This window comes from Cebus imitator, unplaced genomic scaffold (assembly GCF_001604975.1).
Source record: "Cebus imitator isolate Cc_AM_T3 unplaced genomic scaffold, Cebus_imitator-1.0 Scaffold199, whole genome shotgun sequence".
In the NCBI taxonomy this organism is placed as follows: Eukaryota; Metazoa; Chordata; class Mammalia; order Primates; family Cebidae; genus Cebus; species Cebus imitator.
The window spans coordinates 4,487,644-4,510,055 of NW_016107514.1; the positions used below are offsets into that span (position 1 = coordinate 4,487,644).

The following is a 22,412-nucleotide window of genomic DNA, read 5'->3' on the forward strand; positions in this document are numbered from 1 at the left end:
TTATTTTATTTTGTTCATGGCAGTTTGGAGTATCTTGTTAACCTGGAATATCTTGTTAAATAAGCAGGCTCATATCCGTCTTTCCTCCACTAGAAGGTAGTCCATGTGTTGATGGGTACTTTGACTTACCCGTGTGTCTTCAGGCCAAGAAAAAGAGTTGGTCTTAATAGGAATTTGGCAAATATCAGACTAACCAAAGCTGCTATTAGTGTTAGCTTAGCTGCTAATCAGCTGTGTCATCTTGCTTAAGTCATTTAACCTTTGGGACTCAGTGCTCTTACCTTCAAAATGAGAGTTAAATTAAGGGACACCAAATTTTTTTTTCTGTTCAAGAACACTGTTTATATGGCTGGGCACAGTGGCTCATGCCCATAATCCCAGCACTTTGGGAGGCCGAGGCGGGTAGATCACCTGAGGTCAGGAGTTTGAGGACAGCCTGGCCAACATGGTGAAACCATATGTCTACTAAAAATACAAAAAAAAAAAAAATCAGCTGGGCGTGGTGGTGTGTGCCTGTAATAACTACTCAGGAGGCTGTGGCAGGAGAATCTCTTGAACCTGGGAGGTGGAGGTTGCAGTGAGCCAACATTGCGCCACTGCACTCCAGCCTGGGGAACAAGAGTAAAACTCTGTCTCAAAAAAGAAGAGAAAATATATTCTCCAGTTAATCTCATCTATAAAATGGAAATGGGGCTAGTAATGCATTCTCAGCCTTTTTTATTGAACTGGGATTTATTCTTTGAGAACAAAGAAAGATACTGATTTCTGTAAATAAGTACACAAAGAGAAAGATAACTGATTTCTGTAACTAAATAATTACTGGCAGGCTGGGTGCGGTGGCGCACACCTGTAATCCCAGAACTTTGGGAAGCCAGGGTGGGCAGATGACAAGGTCAGGAGTTTGAGACCAGCCTGACCAACATGGTGAAACCCCGTCTCTACTAAAAATACAAAAATTAATCAGGCATGGTGGCACGCACCTGTAATCCCAGCTACTCAGGAGGCTGAGGCAGGAGAATCGCTTGAACCTGGGAGGCGGAGGTTGCAGTGAGCCGATATTGTGCCACTGTACTCCAGCCTGGGCGACAGAGTGAGACTCCATGTCAATTAAAAAAAAAAAAAAAAAAGCTACTTACTGGCTAGATGGGTTGGTTGAAGGGCTGTGAGATGACTGCATTTTATAAGCACTTTTTGGTAATATTCATGATCTGTGCCTGAGAAGTGTCAGCTTTCTTAGACCAGCATTTCGGAAAGAAGGCTTGCTCCAGGGTATACACAGCTGGCCCATGCCCCCTGTTCCCACTGAACTAGGAGTTGATGCTCAGCCATCCTCACTGCCCCTTGTGGCTGAAGTGCCAGGGATTTCATCATAAGTGAAATCTATTTTTTAACAGTATTTCTTCCTTGTCATGCTCATCATCATCTCAGTGAATGATGAGAACAAATGTTTTCTGCTCTGTGAGTTCCTAGAGCCATATAAAGAATCACAGCTTTTTAGATGAAAGTGCTACCTTTGCCCCGGGATGTTCTTAAAAGTAAAGTTATTCAACTTTGCATTATAGTTCCTTGTTCTCAGACAGTTCGAGGCCACAGAGGTTTGGGTATACTTACTCTTTTTCATAATTAATTGAAGTCAGGCTCTGATATATTCCACAAATAAAATCATTTGCAATCATTTCTAACCCTAATCAGAATTCTAATCATTTCTGATCTTCTGATTATTTTTGTAATATTGGCCACCACCCACAAGCCATGTTAAGCATGTTATTTACTTACATGCTTACATCAGAAGAAAGTAAGATTATCATACAGGTTACATTTGATTGGGGGCAATAAAAATGGAAAATATTTAGAATACTTATCATACCAGAAAATACTAGCTTGGGAGTGAAAGGGTGAACAGATGTTTCTTTTTTTTTTTTTTTTGAGATGGTCTTTTTCTGTCACCCAGGCTGGAGTGTAGTGGTGCGACCATGGCTCACTGCAGCCTTGACCTCCTGGGCTCAAGTGATCCTCTGGACTCAGCCTTCTGAGTAGCTGGGATGATAGGTTTGTGCCACCAGCCTAATTTTTCAATTTTTTTTGTAGAGGTGGGGTCTCTGTATGTTGTTTAGGCTGGTCTCCAACTCCTGGGCTCAAGCAGTCCTCCCGCCTCAGTCCCCCAAAGTGCAGGAATTGCAGATGTGAGCCACTGTGCCTGGCCTAAGGGTTTCTTTCAGTTGAAGTTTTTCTCAGCTGACTGCTGGCTCTGGGCAAGTTCCCTTTTCTGGTTTGGTTGGTGAAGAATATAATTCTACGAGGGAGCCATGCCTTGTGGAACTCGGTCTTATAATCACGTGATTTAAGTGAAAGTCTTAGAGAAGAAAGCTATGAGTTCTAATTGCTCAAAAATCTTTGAAAGAATCATTTGCTTTTCACTGGCATATTTGTGATGAAATTCTTAAATGGGTATCTCAATTTAAAGAATTCTAAGTTTACATTTTATGAGTTTTAAAGTGCCAGCCCATCATAAAATAGTGACTTCCTGAATTACTTTTACTTCTTTGTCTATGGACTTACTGTCTTATGTTGTATTTTAAAAATTTTTAGTTAGAATAGCAAAAAAAAAAAAATTTCTAATGTTCCCAAATCACTGTGAATTTCTGTTAACTTTGAAAGAAAAGGGAAGCACAAGAAAACCTACCTACTGGTAATATTGTTTATTAACCGCTAACTATTGTCAGGCACAATTCTAAGAACTTTATGTAAATGTATCTCATTTAATTCACATGACAAAGGTTTTGAAATAGGTGGTGTTGTCCCCATTTGGAAAGACACAAAAGTGAGGCTCAAAGTGAAGTGACTTGCTCAGAGCCACACAAAGCCAAGATTATGATCCAGGCTGTTTTTCCAGAGTCTGCTGTTAATTGGTATACTGTATTTCTCCCAAATCAAACTTATTTATTTATTGTTTTTAAAAAATCATGGTTTCATCAGTAGATTAACTTAGGTAAATAACATGTGAGTACTCATTGTTTGATGTCAGTTTTTATTTACTTGTGGAAATAAACATTTTAGACTAACTTGGACCTAAAGAAGCTTTTTTAAGGCTGTTATATAATGGGGATCTCCAAATCATTAATTAGAACTTTTGACCCTACCATTTTCAACTACTGATTTAAGTGGTCCTCAGTAGAAATGTACTGAGTAGAAAGTTTTATCTTTCAGTTTTTGAATTCTTGTCTCAGTCTGGATCTGTGTCAGGAGAGGGAGTTTTCATCTGCTTATGTGACCTGGACCAGTGATCTGACATATTCAGGGCAATTGTTGCTGAAAATCAACCAAATTGTAGAAAAGTACCAAGTCCTTTTATAGTACAGATTGAAAGAAGTCACTTGTAAAAACTTTATTCTGATAAATCTTTTTTTTTTTTTTTTTTTTTTTTCAGACCATAGTTTTGAGTTTACTTATGAGGTCAATTGGAAATAAGAACACCATTTTACTGGGTCTAGGATTTCAAATATTACAATTGGCATGGTATGGCTTTGGTTCAGAACCTTGGTAAGTATAAATATTTTAATGTTAACATTCTTAATTTTGGTGTTAGCCCTTCTGTTTTTATTTGCTTCTCAACTGAGGGATAGACTATAATCTGTCTCATACTATGCTTTTTATCTTTCAAAATGTGTCTAATGTAAGTCTGCCACTTGTATATTTATATATTCTAGAATGGCTTGAGGATTTAAAAGGTGACCTTTTATAGCTAAGTGACAGGCTGAATTTTTGAATGAGATTATACAGCTTTTGAATCTTTAAGGAGCATTTAATCTAAATCAGTCCATTAGTAGGAAAAAGTATTTAATCCCATAGCAACAAGGCCCTGAAAGTTATTTACATTTTTTATTTTTCTGGTTAGGAAAAAAAAAGATTGTATAACCAGGGATCATTACTGATAGCAAACTAGAAGTGAAAAAAATCCAGTTATTTTGGTGCCGGCCTCATGCTCTGTCTCCGCTTTTCTTAGCAGTCTGGTTTCCTGCAGGGTAGTTGAGTAGAGATGCTGTTGTCAGGCTGCCCACATAGATAGTATTATTGTGCTCAGTTATGGGACTGAACTCCCAGGATTTGCACTAATATTTTAAACAACTTTGACTGCCTCATCTCTGTTTGGACTTGGATATGAGTAAGCATCAAGAGTGTGATGATTTGTTCTCCAGACTAGCTTTTGCAAAGAGGTGCTCAAAATTGAAATTACCTAAACATTTCTTGTAAACATCAAGCCAGGGGCATCCAAGTTACTTGTTCCTTACTATAAGGATTAGATCAAATCAGCGATATCTTCACACTGAATCACAAATCCATAACAACTTTGCTGAAGACTTTGGCTTCATGTGTTTGGAAATATTTGATGTTGTTTCTTCGTCTGTATTATACATTATCCTCAGTATAACCTCTCAACTGCCTATAGAAATAATACCCAGCACATTTTTCAGTTTGGAACATGATAGGTCTATTTTACATTATACTCTCACAGCACTCTTGTGAATTAAGTTACTGTCTTTGTACAGGGTTAGATTGTTAAGTGACTTGTCCGTAGTCACCTAGTAAGCAAGTTTAGTTCTCCTTTTCTTCTACTACAGCCATTTCACATACATAATTACTTAAGTATGTAGTGTGACTTTCAGGTACAGTGGAGAAGAATTTACTGTTTTTGCTTTGCTGCTTTGATTACAGGATGATGTGGGCTGCTGGGGCAGTGGCAGCCATGTCTAGCATCACCTTTCCAGCTGTCAGTGCACTTGTTTCACGAACTGCTGATGCTGATCAACAAGGTGAGTTGACAGGAACCAGCGATAATTATTTAAAAGTACAGAATGTTCTAATCCTGTGTTCTGTCTCCTAGGTACTGAAACATAAGTGTATCTTCAGGGTAGAGGATTTTAAAATTGCTTTCGATGTAAACAGAAAAAGCAGATTCTAGGGTATTTACCCTTAGGTAGATAGATATTCCCTTTTCTCTCACTTAGAATTTGGGGCTCCATCTGTTCTGTTCTTAGAAAATTTACTAATGAGGCTGGGCACAGTGGCTCATAGCTGTAATCCCAACACTTTGGGAGGGTGAAGCAGGCAGATTGCTTGATTTTAGGAGTTGGAGACCAGCCTGGGCAACATGGAGAAACCCCATTGCTAAAATGCAAAAATTAGCTGGGCAGGGTGGCCCATGCCTGTAGTCACCGTTACTTGCGAGGCTGAGGTGGAAGGATCACTTGAACCTCAGAGGCGGAGGTTGCAGTGAGCCAAGATCAGACCACTGAACTCCAACTTGGACGACAGTGTGAGACTGTGTCTCAAAAAAAACATATACTGATGATACTGGCCACAGTATATTAACTAAACATTAAGTTTTTGCTGTGTTGTGTTAGATACCTTGTGGGATATATTCATAGACCTTTTATGAATGTTGTCCCAGCTACCTGGGAAGCTGAGGCAGGAAGATTGCTTGAGGTCAAGTGTTTGAAGCCAGCCTAGGCAACACATGAAGACACCCATCTCTTTAAAAAAAAAAAAAAAGAAAAAAAAAAAAAAACGCCTTATAGTTCCAGTCATTTAAAGATATATAACACAGCAAACATCTTTAATGTCATATGCTGCTTTTGTGTGTGTGTGTGGGAACATTTAATTCTTGGAATGCTAACAGATGAAGAATAATTCTTTAAAAAGGATGTGTTTTGTCTAGTCATAAGGAGAAAAGGGGCACTGCAAAACAGTGGCAATGATCACTGGGTTGATAAATGAGGAACGAAAGGCCTATGGCCAAAGCAAGCTGCATTTTAAATTAAAGATCCAAGAGAGAGAAACAAATATCAAATGCTATAAAAACAGTGTGATTGGCTCACGCCTGTAATCCCAGCACTTTGGGAGGCCAAGGTGGGTGGATCACCTAAAGTCAGGAATTCAAAATCAGCCTGGCCAACATGATGAAACCCCATCTCTACTAACAAAAAAAATACAAAAAAATTTAGCTGGGTGTGGTGGCACATGCCTGTAATCCCAGCTACTCGAGAGGCTGAGGAAGGAGAATTGCTTGAACCCAGGAGGTGGAGGTTGCTGTAAGCCAAGATCGTGCCACTGCATTCCAGCCTGGGCAACAAGAGCAAAACTCCATCTTTAAAAAAAAGGGTGATTGGCCGGACACAGGGGCTCATGCCTGTAATCCCAACTTTGGTAGGCTAAGGCTGGAGGATCCCCTTGAGCCCAGGAGTTCAAGACCAGCCTACGCAACAAACTGAGACCTCATCTCTACAAAAAAAAAAATACAAAAATTAGCCAGGAATGGTGGTGCGTGGTGCATTAGCCTGTAGTCCCAACTATGGGGGAGGCTGAGGTAGGAGGATCATTGGAGCCCAGAAGTTGAGGCTGCAGTGAGCCCAGTTTGCACCACTGCACTCCAGCCTGGGTGACACCCCACTTTATTTTTGACTAAAAGGAGTCTTAAGTAGTTGCTTGAGGACAGAGTTGTTTTAACATTGGTACTTGTGAAATCGTGACTGATATTTAACCAGCCATGTTTTGAAGGCTATAATCTAGGGAAATAAAGTGCTTTTGCCCACTTGTTTCTATGTTAGACCATATATGGGTACATCTGAGCTCATGTTTGCATAGGACAGCTTATTACACTTTATAGAGCTTCTAAGTATTAATAGTTTTCAATGGCATTGCTATAAATTGCTAGTGTCTGATAAGAACCTTGATTTTAGATTGTGATTTCGTATTTGTACTGGTTCTAGGGTAGGGAAAAAATAGTACTTTACTAAGTGGTAATTTCTTTAAACAATATAGGTGTCGTTCAAGGAATGATAACAGGAATTCGAGGATTATGCAATGGTCTGGGACCGGCCCTCTATGGATTCATTTTCTACATATTCCATGTGGAACTTAAAGAATTGCCAATAACAGGAACAGACTTGGGAACAAACACAAGCCCTCAGCACCACTTTGAACAGGTAATTCTCATCCACATGATAAAATTATATAGTTCACTTGGCTAGATTAAGACCAGTTCTTGGTCACAAAAGCTTTATGTGAGACTCTATTTGAGACTGAATAAAATGTTTAAAAACCATAGTTTAAGGGACTGTGTTCTTCTATCTACCACCTTGTGAAATTGGTTATTTTTTTTTCCACTTGAGAATGAAAAATTTTAAATATCTAGTTTGTCAATGGCATATGTAACAAACCATTTCTCTATATTGTTAGTCTTTCTTTTGAAACTTTTGTAATATCACAGTTACGTATGTTAAGTCTGCCTTTTGTATGAAAAGTCAGTTATGTGCTGGTAAATACCTTTGTTCACTTGCTTGCTATACCTCCCTCCTCTCAACTGAAAATTAATGCCAAACACTGCTGATAATTTTAGGCAATATTAGCAGCTCATCAGTTTCCTGGTTTACTTAGCAAAGTTCTGCCTAATCTTCCAACCCACTAAGACTACAGTGGGCTACACACAAAACCAGCAGTGTAAGCTTTTACTAAGAATGATATAATTTTAGGCTAAAACAAAGATCTATTTTTCTTGGTTTTTCTGTGTTTTTCTCATTTTCAGTCACTTGAAAATATAATTACCTTCTTGAAACAAAGAAATGGTAATTTATTTTGCGACTGTAGTAAATACTGTATACTGCCTGATTTTTTTTGTTTTCTTTTGAGACAGTCTCTCACTGTCACATAGGGCTGAAATGCAGTGGCACAATCTTGGCTCACTGCAACCTCCGCCTCCTGAGTTCAGTGATTACAGGCATATGCCACCATACCTGGCTAATTTTTTTTTGTATTTTTAGTAGAGATGAGGTTTCACTGTGTTGGCCAGGCTGGTCTCAAACTACTGGCCTCAAGTGATCTGCCTGCCTCAGCCTCCCAAAGTGCTGGGATTATGGTCTTGAGCCACCGCACCCGGCCTGATTTTATTTTTGAGGTCTTTCTATAAACGTTTTCCCCTTGGACTAACAAAATAAGTGAAGGCTCACAGAACATCTGTGTTCACATTTTGTGTTGAAAGTAATGATAGAATATTTTCACAAAGGCTATTTAGCCAGTTGTTATCCCCAGAATTTTATAGAGAATGAGATAGTATCCCTTTTCTCCTAAAAGGGGAATGCCTTTTATAATTATGGCTTTAATAAAAAGAGCAATTAACTTGTAATTCAAAAATTAATACTAAAAGGTATGCAGTTTCTCCTTAGGAGTAAAAGTACTTGTGTAAAATTCCTAATTACTTTATTCTTCCTCAGAATTCCATCATCCCTGGCCCTCCCTTCCTATTTGGAGCCTGTTCAGTACTGCTGGCTCTGCTTGTTGCCTTGTTTATTCCGGAACATACCAATTTAAGCTTAAGGTCCAGCAGTTGGAGAAAGCACTGTGGCAGTCACAGCCATCCTCATAGTACACAAGCGCCAGGAGAGGCCAAAGAACCTTTACTCCAGGACACAAATGTGTGACGACCGAAATCAGGAAGATTTTTCTATCAGCACCCAGGTCTTAGTTTTCACCTCTAGTTCTGGATGTACATTCCATTTCCATCCACCAGTGTACTTTATTAAGATTGTCTTAAGAAATGTATCTGCATGAACTCCATGGGAACTAAAGGAAGTGGGAACTTAAAGAACCGGACAGTTTTCCAAAGATGTTACAATTTCTTTTGAAAAGAAACCTTTGGTTTATTAGCACCAATTTCTTGCCACTAAGCTGTTTGTTTTATTATACATCCTTTAATTAAAAGCTATATATGTAACTTCTTAGATATTAGCAAATGTCTCTGCTACCATTTCATTAAGGTGTTGAGCTTTAACTCTATGCTGACTCAGTGAGACAGAGTAGGTAGTATGGTTGTGGACCTATTTGTTTTAACATGGTAAAATTTTGAGTCAGATTTTAATATTGTAAAATCTTGGGTCAAATAATTCAAAGCCTTAATGCAGATGCAGTAAAACAAAGAAATAGTAAATGAATTGTTTGCATTAAAAAAAAAAAAAAAAACTCAACTGTACTAAATCTGAATCATGTTTCAAGCTTGTTTGCAGTACTTTTAAACATTATTCACTACTGTTTTGGAAGTGAGAAAGTATCAGCCATTTAGAATTTGAATTGGGGTGTTTAGAGCCTGTAAATCTAAATGCTGGCTCAAATTTGTTCCCCAGCTACTTCTTATACCACTATTCTTTTAATGTTTGCATAATCATAAGCACCTCAACACTTGAATACATAATCTACAAATTATATAGTAAAGCTGGTAGCCTTGAAAAAGTAAATGTGATATCTATATGTAGATAAATATATATAGTGGCCTTTCAGGACTGTCACAGTAACACTTTATTTACAGAGCTAATGTTTGTCCTAAATTTTCAGGACCCTAGAGGAGAGCTTTATACAATTACTGATGTGAATTTCTCTAAAGTGTATATTTTTGTGTCCAGTTATATTATTTAAAAAAGTGTTACTTTGTAAAAATTGTACATAAAGTACTGTATAGTTTACACTTTTCATCTTGTGTGTGGTTATTGCTTAATGCTTTTTAAACTTGGAACACTCACTATGGTTAAATAAGGTCTTAAAAGAAATGTAAATATTATGTTAATAAAAAGTTAAATATTTTAATGATTTTTTTTTTTAAAGTCTTGATCTGTGAGTTCCTATAGGGCCTGTTTTGGCTTTGTTACCTTAATCATTTTTACAGTAACAAATCAAAGCATTATTCTTGCTTCGCATCCATTTCTTTTCCCTAAAAAAACTGTAGGAAAACAAGAGGAAAGAAACAAAAATGCAGTATGCAGATTAGCTGGAAGTACTTGATTTTCTAGTGTAGATGTTATAAATCATTCTTGTTTTTTTCTTTTAATATACTTTTTACATGTCATACCCCAAAAGTAATTTTAATAGTTTATTAACAAAGTTCACCGTTGACAGAAATAACATTAAATGCAACACTTTGATTATTAACACATGTACAATTTTACACTGCAAAACAATTTCAACTAAAAGTTTAAGAGGTAGAGCAAAGATTTAGCACATTGGAAGTCCATATACATTTACTACAAAAAAATTTGCAAGCTAATATCGAATGATCTCTATCCTATCTTTGTAAAAATTCGACTTTCCGTGTGTGTGTGTGTGTGTGTGTGTGTGTGTGTGTGTGTGTGTGTGTGTGTAAAGAGATATATTAAAAAGAGAGCTACCTGTATATCATGCATCCCATCCAAAACCTCTGTGTGTGTGTGTGTGTGTGTGTGTGTAAAGAGATATATTAAAAAGAGAGCTACCTGTATATCATGCATCCCATCCAAAACCTGTCACAACATTCTATATATATTACATAGTATTTACAACAAAGCCCCTTCCAAAATCACCAAGAGGCTTCTTTCCTTCAATAGCAAGTGCTTTCAAGTTATTGTACCAAGTATTCTCACTAATACAGTAGTGTATCTAAATGGAGAGGACACGGGGGAGTATCACTGCCTAACATTTACAGAATTTTCAGATTAGATCCCTAGTTTAAGACACTTTGAACTGCCAGTAGTTTCAAGATACTGGCTTCATTAAAAAAAAAAAAAAATACTGTAAAGATTCTTTGTCTTACCATGGAACTCAGTAACATTATTATTATATCATTAATATCTTGAAATGTTTCTTCATCTGTGTAAGAAGGTATTTGAAAGTAATTTTAAAATTATGACGAGCATTAGTACTTTACAAAGACTGATCTAGAAGACTCTTTAGAGAATGCTACCAGGTATAGTTTGTCAATAAGAAAACAAAATGAGGCCCTATGATTCTAGCTGAATTTTTAAAAATCAATTTTTCCCAAGGAACAATTCTTAAAACTTTTAGATACAGAGAAGAGAAGAAAATTGTACCTTCTAACAGTTATTTGTTCTGCCTAGTTTATTAACATTGAAATCAACCCAAATTCTGATACTATAAAAATAAATAAGTGAATATTCATGATATAGATTTTGTATGGTACCAAGTTTTAAAATTCCACTGATAACAGATTTAGCTGCATAACTAATAAAACTCCAAATGGAAAAAAAATTAAGATGAGTATAAACATTAAGGAAGCACTGAAGTTTAAAAAACTTGTCAGTTCAAATGACTAGAGACCCTATACTTAATCTGCTCACATACACTGTCCAAATTATTTTTATAACAAACTTATTAATAGCAAATTTAAATGTTTCAAGGAAAAAATGCTATGAAGGCTTAATTCATTTCAGTTAAATTTAAGGTAAATTTAGAACTTTTCCCTTTAATGTAAATGTCATCAGTAGTACATTGCAGGAGGTAACCATTTTCCCTCATAATTTCAGATGTTGAATTTAAAAGTTTTATTTTACCAATGAAAGTGATGAAATGAATTAGCATTCTTTGGTTGCATAGTATGAGATTATGAACAAGTTTTAGTTTGCCCGGATTTTCAGTGTGATTAGAATCTCCCTTATAAGGATCAACTCTTTCCTTAGAACTGAATTTCTAAAGATTAGCTTAATAAAATTCCTACTATTATTCTATAAAACACCGTGTTCACAAACCAAAAAATGTCATTTACTCACAGTCTTTACCAATTCCCAAGTAGAAATTTGTTCCTGTAACTTAACAAAGGATTCAGTCTAACAGCTCAAGTAAAATTTGAAACTTGCTTATTTAGGATTTGATTTGTGTTGACATATTTTTTTAAGCACCTGAGTTTCTAAAATATCAATAAAAAGTAAAACATGACACTAGAATTAACTGTTTGGTAACTGCCCAGGGAAATATGCTGAAGATGCAGAGGAGAGCACTGTGGGTTTGGAAGATGTCTGTAATGCTCCTAACGTGCCATCTTTCTGATGGTCTGCAAATGAGGACAAAAAAAGGTTACTGGTATTCATTAAGTCTTCATACATTCCATTTAATTAAACTATAGAGTACAAAATCCAGGAATGCCTGCTCACCTGAATTATTAAATAGGTTCTGACTGAGTCCTCGTAAAGGAATGCTATCTTCTCTTTTCTTCAGGTATTTGGATTCCAACCCTAAATTTTCACTACTTAAAAAGAAAACAGTAATAACTTACTTAACAGTCTTTATCAGTTAATTTTGAAGGTTTATCTCATATGTATACACATATATAAGATAATGTAAGTTTTATTTAAAACAGCTTTGTTCAGATCACATTCTTCACTGGCTTCTTAAGCAAATTTAAACATAAACCAAAATAACCTCAGTAAAGAGTATATTATAATAAACTAAAACTTTTAAGAGCTGGGATAAGGATAGTGGGAAAAATGAAAATTCTACAAGTGCCACAAAATGTAAACACTAGCACAAAAGTGATACATGACAAAAATACATGCCTTGAGAGTAACACTATTAATTTCTAAAGATTTCTTTTTCCTTTGACCAAAAGCTCTTCACAATTTTCTAGTGCTTCAAAGTAGTCATGACCAAATATTAATAACATATCACACAATAATAAATTATGGTCAAATTAATACAAATAAGAAAATCTGGGGGAGAAAGAAAGCATTTCTTTCTGTATGCTTCCTTTCTACCACTGCCATCCTTTCTAAATCTGTCCAGTGTTAATCGTTTCCCTAGTATTACTTGTAATAACAAGTTGAAGGCTCTTGCAAAACAGAATAAATCAATCCTTTAAATTAAATGATGGTTGCTCTTTACTCAATGTTCAGAAAAAAAGTGGGTGAATAGACTTTTTCTATTTTACTTTTTTCTTTAATGTTTGATACCCAGTGGCCACTTTTTGCCAGCTGATGAACCAGAAAAAGAAAACTCAAAATCACTGAACAGTGCTAATTTTATGGACAGTTGGTTATATTTGACTTTGTATTATAAATATGATTGTCATATTTTCTGCTAGTAAAACCTCTCTAAGGATTTTTTTTTTTTTTTTTTTTTTTTTTTTTTTTTTTTTTTTTTTTTTTTTTTTTTTTTTTTTTTTTTTTTTTTTTTTTGTTTTTTTTTTTTTTTTTTTTTTTTTTTTTTTTTTTTTTTTTTGGCAGGGCCCCATTCTATCATTCAGGCTGGAGTGCAGTGGCATGATCATGGCTCACTGTAGTCTATAGTGAGCCAGCCTCAGCCTCCCAAGTAGCTGGGACTACAGATATGCACCACTATGCCTGGCCTATGATGAATTTAATATACTAAACATTATGATATGCTACATTCAAGGTGCTTGAATTCCTTAATTCAAGGGATTCCTTAAATCCCTTGTAAACAACTAGATTTTGATTTTTTTTTTAATGGAGGCTCACAAATATTATTTTTTATTTTATTTTATTATTTTATTTATCTTATTTTATTGGGACAGTCTCACTCTATCGCCCAGGCTGGAGCACAGTGGCATGATCTTGGCTCATTGCAACCTCTTGCCTCCTGGGTTGAAGCAATTCTCATCCCTCAGCCTCCTAACTGGGATTACAGGTGCCCACCACACCCGGCTAATTTTTGTATTTTTAGTAGAGACATGGTTTCACCATGTTGGCCAGGCTGGTCTTGAACTCCTGGCCTCAAGTGATCCACTCACCTTGGCCTCCCAAAGTGCTGGGATTACAGGTGTGAGCCACAAACATTAACTATTTTAACACATCATGATCCAATGAATAAAAGCTAGAGAGCTGTGATAAGAACCCTCTTTGAGTTATGTTACTAATTTAGTTTGTAAGGTGGAACTGGAATGATGAAAGCTCATGATAATGAGTATCAACAGACAGGCCGTCAAGCCATTAAATTTTAAGTAAATTAACTACATTAGTAATAATATATTACAAACATGGAGGCCATCCAGAGAGAAAAGTTTACCTGTATGAGTGGTTTAATTTAACCATAAGTCATTGAATCAGTACACTTCACTATGTAAACCCAGTTTAAGACTAAAAAATAGGGAACGGAAGTCACAAATTGGCATTAAAGCTTATCTATGGGAAAATCTCACAAACCTTTTTACTCATATTTTCTATATATTTCTAGCACATTAGCTGGTATCTTAGATTAGATTATGCTGAAAGCAATAAATCAGAAAAATGGAGCTCTTCCAGGGGCAGACATAGCCATTAAGAAAACAAAAACAGCTGACCATGAGGACTTTTAAAAAATTTCTATGAACATGTCTGAGAACATTTAAAAGCCCAGTCTTCAGTTATGTAGGAAAATCTCTTTTGACAAATAAAATTTTACTATCTAAGCATATTCCACATTAAAAAACAAATGAGTAGATTGTTGAAGGATGAAACAAAAAAGAGGAGAAATCTCTTTTTTATAACTAAGAGTGATTCAACTTAAATTCCAATGATCAGTAACTTGAAATCTCTCAGGTAAACAGGTGGGTATCACAGCTCTCAAGCACTGGTAAAAATTCTTTAAGACGGCCTTCGAAATTGCAAAACATTAAATTTTATGTCATTAAGTACTTACTTTTCCTTATCAGTTGAGCAAGGCATACTAATAACTGCTTCTGACTGAACATCTCCTAGCGATGCGTTTGGTTTTGTAAATTGCAAATTAAACTGAACCTGTGAAAAGGAAAAACATCTCATGTTAACTGAGTAAGTTATACAGAATTAGACAGTTTGTTGGGGGTTGAAATAGGTCCTTGCTCTGTTGCTTAGGCTGGAATAAACTGGCACAATCATGGCTCCCTGCAGTCCCAATCTCCTGGGCTCAAGCGATCCTCCCACCTCAGCCTTCCAAGTAGCTGAGACTATAGGCACATACCACGAAGTCTGGCTAATTTTTTATTTCCTGTAGAGACGGTTTCACTATGTTTTCCAGGCTGGTCTCAAACCCATGGGTTCAAGTGATCCTTCCGTCTCAGCCTCCTCAAATCCTGGGATTACAGGGATGAGTCACCATACCCAGGCTGAATTAGACAGTTTTATATTGATATGGGTGGTTAAATTTGTTTTCTGATAAACCTAGGTCGTAAAAATACAGGCTTTGGTCAGGTGTGGTGGCTCATGCCTGTAATTCCAGCATTTTGGGAGGGTCACTTGAGCTCAGGAGTTCAAGACCAGAGTGGGCAACATAAGGTGACTCCATCTTTACAAAATAAACAAACAAACAAATAAATAAGCCAGGGGAGATGGCTTGCACCTCTGGTCCCAGCTACTCTGGAGGCTGAAATGAGAGGACTGCTTGAGCCCAGGAGGAAGAGGGTGCAGCAAGCCAAGACTATGCCATTGCACTCCAGCCTGGTGACAGAATGAGACCTTGTCTAAAAAAAAAAAAAAAAAAAAAAAAAAAAAAAAAAAAAAAAAAACCAAAAACCAAAAATAAACAGGTCTCATCTATATTTTATAACACAAGCACATTCTATTAAAATGAGTTAATAAAAGGAGGCCTATTTCTCTTTTTTCTTTTCTTTTTTGAGACAAGGTTGCATTCTGTCACCCAGGCTAATTTTTGTATTTTTCTGTAGAGATGGGGTTCCACCATGTTGCCCAGGCTGTTCTCGAACTCCTGGGGGGAATCCTCCCAGATCAGCCTCCCAAAATGCTGGGATTACAGGCTCACGTGAGCCACCCACACAGCCGAGAGGCCTATTATTTCTCTTTACCAAAAAAGTAAGTGCCTGTCATACAAGCAAAATGAGTAACAAAATGATTCTTTTACCAATTATTTTCAAACAAAGATATGTACATTAATATATTAAAATAAATGTTAGTGTTAAAAGTAACCAAGGATCACAATAATGCATTTACCTCATGCATTCGAAAAACTCTTCCCCTTTCAAAACCTTCAAAGCCTATTTAAAGATTTTAAATGAGGGCCTGGAATCTGAATTCTGAAGTAGTCAAAAGTAATCAAGTATCTATGCAAAAAATCCAAGAGCATCAGCATATAAGATATACCTTATTTTAAGTAAAAATTACTTAAAAAATACTATGGAATTCGTTTTATATCAGAAAGGTATAAATCTACATAAAATCTATAAGCATCTTAATAGATCAAAGAAAAAATTAATGAACTACTCACATATAATAAAAGACAAAGTACACATCAGTTTTGGGTAAAACTCAAAACAGGAATAGATGGATACTGGCTTAATATGATAAAATTATAAAGATACATGCTACTTTACTTGGCTATTAAGGCTGAGCATCACAAACATATCAGTTCTCCCTATATTAATCTATACTTAACATAAAAACATCACATACAACTAGGATATTTTTAATCAAGACAAACAGATTCTAATATTCTTTGCTTTTAAAAAACATCCAATAAGAGGGAGGCAAATTAAGATACCAGATATTAATACGTAATATAGCTTCTAGCCACCAATCATAAACAATTAGGAAACTGGGCAAAATAAATGAAAAGAATGTTGTCAGAGACAAGACCACAGACAGTACAGGACTGTGATCTCCAAGGTGTAATCCCTACAATTGATCCAGCTTTCTAACTTGAGGCCCCTTCCTGACAGCAGGTGCAAAGGGAGAACATAATTGCTAAATTGACGATATTAAGTTAGAGTTTAAGAAGATTGGATAGCTGGAGCTTGTAGGGCTGAATTCTGATGAGAAGGGAGGCTATACAAAGAACAAGCTCCAGAAATCTGCCTGTCAATGTCCTTGAGTCTTTGCTGTTCTGGGCATATGCATAAGGTAAAATTCAACAAGGCTGGATAAAGGAGCACTTTAAACTGAACAATTTCCAAGGTTCATAAGCAGAAAGACAAAGCAGACAGTCATTAGCTAGGCCTTCAGTGGAGAGCCCGTCACATGCAGGGTCCAGCCCCACAGGGTCTCGTGGGTATTCTGTGTGCGGAGACAACAGATCGTAGAAAAGAAAGAAACAAGGACACAGAGATAGAGAAGAACTCAGGTGGACTTGGGGGACCACTGCTACCAGAGGGTGGAGTCCAGCAGTGGCCCCGAATGCCTGGACATGCTGATATTTATTGCATACAAGGCAGGGGGACAGGGTCAGGAGAGTGACTCATCTGACATGATTGGTAGGGGTCAAGCAAATCACATTCTTACAATACTGGGGGCCACGTGGGTACAGTTCAGGGGGTCATGTGGGTACAGGACAGAGGGCCCCTCCCTCTCAGGTAGCTGCTGCAAGGAGGGGAGGCACCTACATCTGTATCTATCTATGCACTTATCAGAGAGATCAAAGGCTTTTAGGATTCCTCTGATTCTTACTTCTCAGAATTTACAAGGGAGCATTCGAGTGGAAAAGTGGAACATGAAAGTGGGTAAGTATGCTGACCATCGGAGCACAGCACCATGGAGAGGTGTTTAAGCCCCTGGATGTCTGTGGGCTGGCCTGGCTAGTGTCAGACCTTCCTCAAGAGCCAGCAGAGAAGAGTTTTCTCTGAAACTCCCCAGTGAAAGGGAAACTCCTCCTCACAGCCTGCTAAGCAACAGGTGCCTTCCCAGGCACTGGCATTACTGCAAGGACAGACTGCAAAGTAACAGCACTACTGCAAGGCTTTTACTCTCACCTCCTGATCACTTCTCACAATGTCCCTTCAGTTCCTAATTATATTTCACCCAATTATTTCTATATAAGGCTAAAAATGTTCCTACACTGTAATACTAAAGCAAAGGTTAATAATAGAGAATAATGTAATAAGACTGAATGTATAATTATGTGACTGTATCTAAGTCTATTTGGTGTCATTGCTATAACCAAGTAACCAGTTATTTATTATACTGGGACAGATTGTGCCTTCAGTCTCTTGCCATGGCACCTGGGCAACTTTCTTCCCACAGTCGAACCCTTGAAACAGGGCTGAACTACCCCTCAAGTAGAAGGTACTTTAGATGCACCCTATTAACACTAAAGATAAAAAGCATAAACTCTCAAAGGAATCGTAACTTAAATGCCTGCCACTCTTGAGCAGCCACAGTGGCTCCCACCTGTAATCCCAGTGCTTTGGGAAGCCGAAGTGGGAGGATTGCTTGAGGCTGGGAGTTCAAGACCAACCTTGGCAACATAATGAGGCTCCATCATTACAAAAAATTTTACAAATTAGCTGGGTGTGGTGGTGCACACCTGTAGTCCCAGATACATGGGAGGCTGAGGTAGGAGGATCATATAAGCCCTGGAGATTGAGGTTACAGTGAGCTATGATCACATCACTGCACTCCAGACTGGGCAACAAAGCAAGAACCTGCCTCTGAATTAAAANAAAAAAAAAAAAAAAAAAGCCTGCCATTCTTTAAAGAAAGATAAAATCCAGACAATCAACAATGTAACATTCATAATGTTCCACTTCTCAAAAATTACAAAGATAACAACAATATATCATACTCAGAAAAAAAATTAGCCAACAGAAACTGATTCAGAGATGACAGAAATTATAGAACAGGCACACTAACTGTGTAAGAACTTAATGGAAATAAAAAGTATGAGAAAATGGAAGATACAGAAAAAGAGTGAAATGAAAATTCTAGACATAAAATATTCAATATATAAAATGAAAATTTCTAACTGGAGAGATTAACGGCAAATTATACACTACAGAAGAAAAGACTAATAACTTTAAGATATAGCATCAGAATCTACATACAATGAAACAAATAATGAAATAAACTAACAGTCTTCCTGGGACAATATCATGTAATCAACCACGTATAATTGGAGTACCAAGGAGAAACACCAAAAAAGGGAACAAAACAGAAAAAGAAATGTGAATAATGACCAGAATTTCCTAAACTGATAAATACAAACCCACCCATTTAAGAACGTCACAAAAACCCCAATCAGACAATGGTATATATGCTCCACACCAGGGCATAATTCAGTTGTTGAAAATTAATGATAAAAAGAAAATTTAAAAGCATCCAGAGAAAAAAGTCACTTTATAGAAACATGACTACTGACATCTTGCCAGAAAATATTCAATCCAGGCAACAATGGAATAACATCTTCAAAATACAGACAGGAAAAAAACTTATCAACCTAAAGTTCTATATTCACAGATAATGAAGTCAAAATAACATTATGAGACAAAAGAAGAATTCAATGCCCACAGATCTGCACTGTAAGAAGCTTTAAAAACCTGTACTATAAGAGATCTTAAAGTTATTAAAGAGAAAGGAAAATAATATCAGATGAAAATTTAGATAGATATAAAGGAAAAGAGTGTGTAAATGATAATGTATGGGCTAACCAAGGAGACTCTTCTTCATTGTTTAACATCTTTTAAATGCACTTGATTGTTTAAAGAAAAAAAAAAAAGTAGAGCTTATAACAAACATAGAAGTAAAAATTTGACAACAGTAGCAAAAAGAAGGTAAGAAATGGAAGTATATTATTGTAACAGTCTTATTTTATATAGGAAGCAGTATAATAATATTTGAAGGTAGATGATGAAATTGTATATTGTAAACTAACCACAGAGAAAATAAAACAAAGCCAAAAGTAAATATAAAATGAAAACGAAATAAAATGCACAAAATTAACTAGAAAGGAAGGAAGGAAAAAAGAAGAAAAGGGACACAAGAAACAGACAGGACAGATAGAAAACAAATCATAATATGGTAAAACTCATTATATGCATTACATTTTAAATTCTTTAAGACAGAATGAAAGAATGGATAAAAATGAGTACATTACAAATATCTAAAAGAAATCACATTTAAATACACAGGCTGGAAAATTTAAAAAAATAGAGGCTGGGCGAGGTGCCTCACACCCTTATCCCAGCACTTCGGAAGGCCAAGGCGGGCAGATCTCCTGAGGTCAGGAGATCAGGACTAGCCTGACCAACATGGAGAAACCTCGTCTCTACTAAAAATACAAAATTTGCTGGGCATGGTGGCACATGCCTGTAATCCCAGCTACACGGGAGGCTGAGACTGGAGGATCGCTTGAACCTGGGAGGCAGAGGTTGCAGTGAGCTGAAACTGCACCATTGCACTGGGCAACAAGAGCAAAATTCTGTTTCAAAAAAAAAAAACAAATAGAAAATAATACTTCATGTAATAAGAGAGCCAGAATATAATATTAGTATCAAGGTAGATTCATCTTTTTGCTGAGATATGAAAAAAGAAACTCCTAAGGATCAAAGAGTGAGGAAAATCTCTTTCTTTTCATTTTTCCCTATATTCTTTCCTGCTCCAACTACCAGGCTACTATATGGAAGCAGAAGTGCCAGAGGTAATGGTGACAGCAACAGTGGCAAGGTAAGAACTAAAACTCTGAAGGAGGGGAATCATATTTTCCTACCAAAAGCACTGTGGTCTCATTAACAGGGGAAATATCCTCACTGCTTTTCTTCTCTCTTTGTCCTATTATGGCTTCGTAACAGATGCAGATGCAATTGAAGCAACTGCAAAGCAAAGAAGGCAAACCTAGGCCTGTGTTTTCTAGCCAGAAATCCAGAAGGGGCACCTTGAGGACCCAGAATATTTGGAGGAAATCATGGAGAGAAAACTGAAGGGAGAAATCCTGTAAGGTGGTATTATATAAACTTGTAGGTTTACTTCTGAGCTGTATAAATGTGACCCTAATCAGCATACCAAAGGCTTTGAGAACCGAACTACGAAGTAAACTATTGCCAAGGTCATAGAACAGCAAACTTGAGACAGATCCAAATGGCATAACATGACAAAGTCTTTAAAATTTGAACTGACAGTCAGGCATGGTGGCTCACTCCTATAATGCCAGCATTTTGGGAGACTGACATGGGGGGATCACATGAGGCCAGGAGTCAGAGACCAGCCTGGCCAACATGGTGAAACTCCATCTCTAGGACGGCCGATTAGGAGCAGCTTAGGATTGCAGCTCCCAGCGAAAGCGTGGAGGGTGAGTGGACACCGCATTTCCAGATGGATTTTTATTGCCCACAGACCAGGAGATTCCCAGGCGGAGGAGCCCCACAGTTTGCCAGCATGGCTGTTTGGCCGGTCCGGCTGTTTTGGCCAGCACCCTGGCACCACGGGTCTCTGCACAAAATACACAGGTCCGGGTGCTGTTTTAGCTGGCGATTGGAGCTCCAGGGAGACAGAGTCACCCATTCAACTGATAAAAAATGGGGACTGAAACAGGGAGGCAGGCCAGAAGATTCCTGGGCAAAAAAGTGCCAGGAATCTCAGCACGGCTGTTTCAGCCGGCGCAGTGGGTCACCGCACGGGAAATCACACAGATCCTGGCCCCTTTTCAACAGGCCACTGGAACACCTGGGAGACAGAGTCGACCGTTCAACTAAAAAAAAAATAAAAGGGCTCTGAGGCAGGGAGCCAGGTGATAAGGCTCGGATGGTCCCACCCCCACAACAGAACAGCAACCAGAAACGCTCCAGATTGAGTTTCACAGCAAGCACAGCTGAACCTGGGATGGTCCAGCTCTGTCGGGGAGGGGCATCTGCCATTACTGAGGCAGTCCACCATTACGGAGGCAACCTGCCATGACAGAGAGAGTCCGCCATTACAGAGGTGGGCCACCATTGCCGCGGCAGTTCTAACTATACCCGTATAAACAGAACTGCAGGGAAGTTCACACGGCAGCTGGGCGGAGCCCACAGCAGCTCAGCAAAGCATCTGCAGGCAGACAGTGACTGGGCTGCCTCCTCGCTGGGCAGGGCAGCCCTGAAAAAAGGCAGCAGCACAACAGAAACTCATAAATAAAGACCTAACTTCCCAGGACAGGGCACCTGGGGAAAAAAATTTTAAAAAAAGGAGTTTGAGTTCTGCTACAGCAGACTTAAACTTACCTGCCCAGCAGCTCTGAATGAACAACGGAGCTCACAGATCAGCACTTGAGCTCCTATAAAGGACAGACTGTCTCCTCAAGTAGCTCCCTGACCCCCGGATATTCAAAGAGTCACCTCATAAAGGAGAGCTCAGACTGACATCTGGCGGGTATCCTTCTGGGACAAAGATAGCAGAAGAGGAAACTGGCAGCACCCCTTACTGTTACATAGCCGCTGCAGGTGATCCCCAGGCAAGCAGGGCCTGGAGTGGACCTCAGCAGTCCTACAGCTGAGGGGCCTGACTGTCAGAAGGAAAACTAAGAAACAGAAAGAAATAACTTCATCATCAAAAAACTGGACATCCACTCAGAGACCCAATCTGAAAGTCAACAACTACAAAGACAAGAGGTGGATAAATCCACAAAGATGGGAAGAAACCAGCACAAAAGGGATGAAAACACGCAAAACCAGAACGCCTCTCCTCCTACAAGGGATCACAACTCCTAACCAGCAAGGGAACAAGGCTGGATGGAGAATGAGTGGGATGAATTCACAGAATCAGGCTTCAGAAGGTGGGTAATAAGAAGTTTCTGTGAGCTAAAAGAACATGTTCTTACCCAATGCAAAGAAACTAAGAACCTTGAAAAAAGGTTTGATGAAATGCTAATGAGAATAAACAATGTAGAGAGGAATATAAGTGAATTGATGGAGCTGAAAAACACAACACGAGAACTTC

The 22,412-nt window shown here is 37.8% G+C and overlaps 2 protein-coding genes across 5 annotated transcripts in view; one reads left to right on the plus strand and one right to left on the minus strand.

Annotated features, from left to right (window-relative positions):
* Window positions 1–9,643, plus strand: part of MFSD14A (major facilitator superfamily domain containing 14A) — a 55,376-nt gene extending 45,733 nt beyond the window's left edge. Inside the window, exons 9-12 of the mRNA XM_017547624.2 lie at window positions 3,428–3,540; window positions 4,714–4,811; window positions 6,820–6,983; window positions 8,268–9,643. Coding sequence (XP_017403113.1) covers window positions 3,428–3,540; window positions 4,714–4,811; window positions 6,820–6,983; window positions 8,268–8,474 — 582 coding nt within the window. The 3' untranslated portion in view covers window positions 8,475–9,643. The remainder of the gene's footprint in view (window positions 1–3,427; window positions 3,541–4,713; window positions 4,812–6,819; window positions 6,984–8,267) is intronic.
* SASS6 (SAS-6 centriolar assembly protein) overlaps window positions 8,961–22,412 on the minus strand; it is a 61,523-nt gene continuing 48,071 nt past the window's right edge. For 2 of the 4 annotated variants that reach the window (XM_037745403.1, XM_017547614.2), the window contains 3 exons: window positions 14,443–14,540; window positions 11,964–12,058; window positions 10,242–11,863 (listed from right to left, as the gene is read on the minus strand). In XM_037745403.1, coding sequence (XP_037601331.1) covers window positions 11,757–11,863; window positions 11,964–12,058; window positions 14,443–14,540 — 300 coding nt within the window. In that variant the 3' untranslated portion in view covers window positions 10,242–11,756. The other 2 variants (XR_005203257.1, XM_017547613.2) reach the window with 2 other exon arrangements.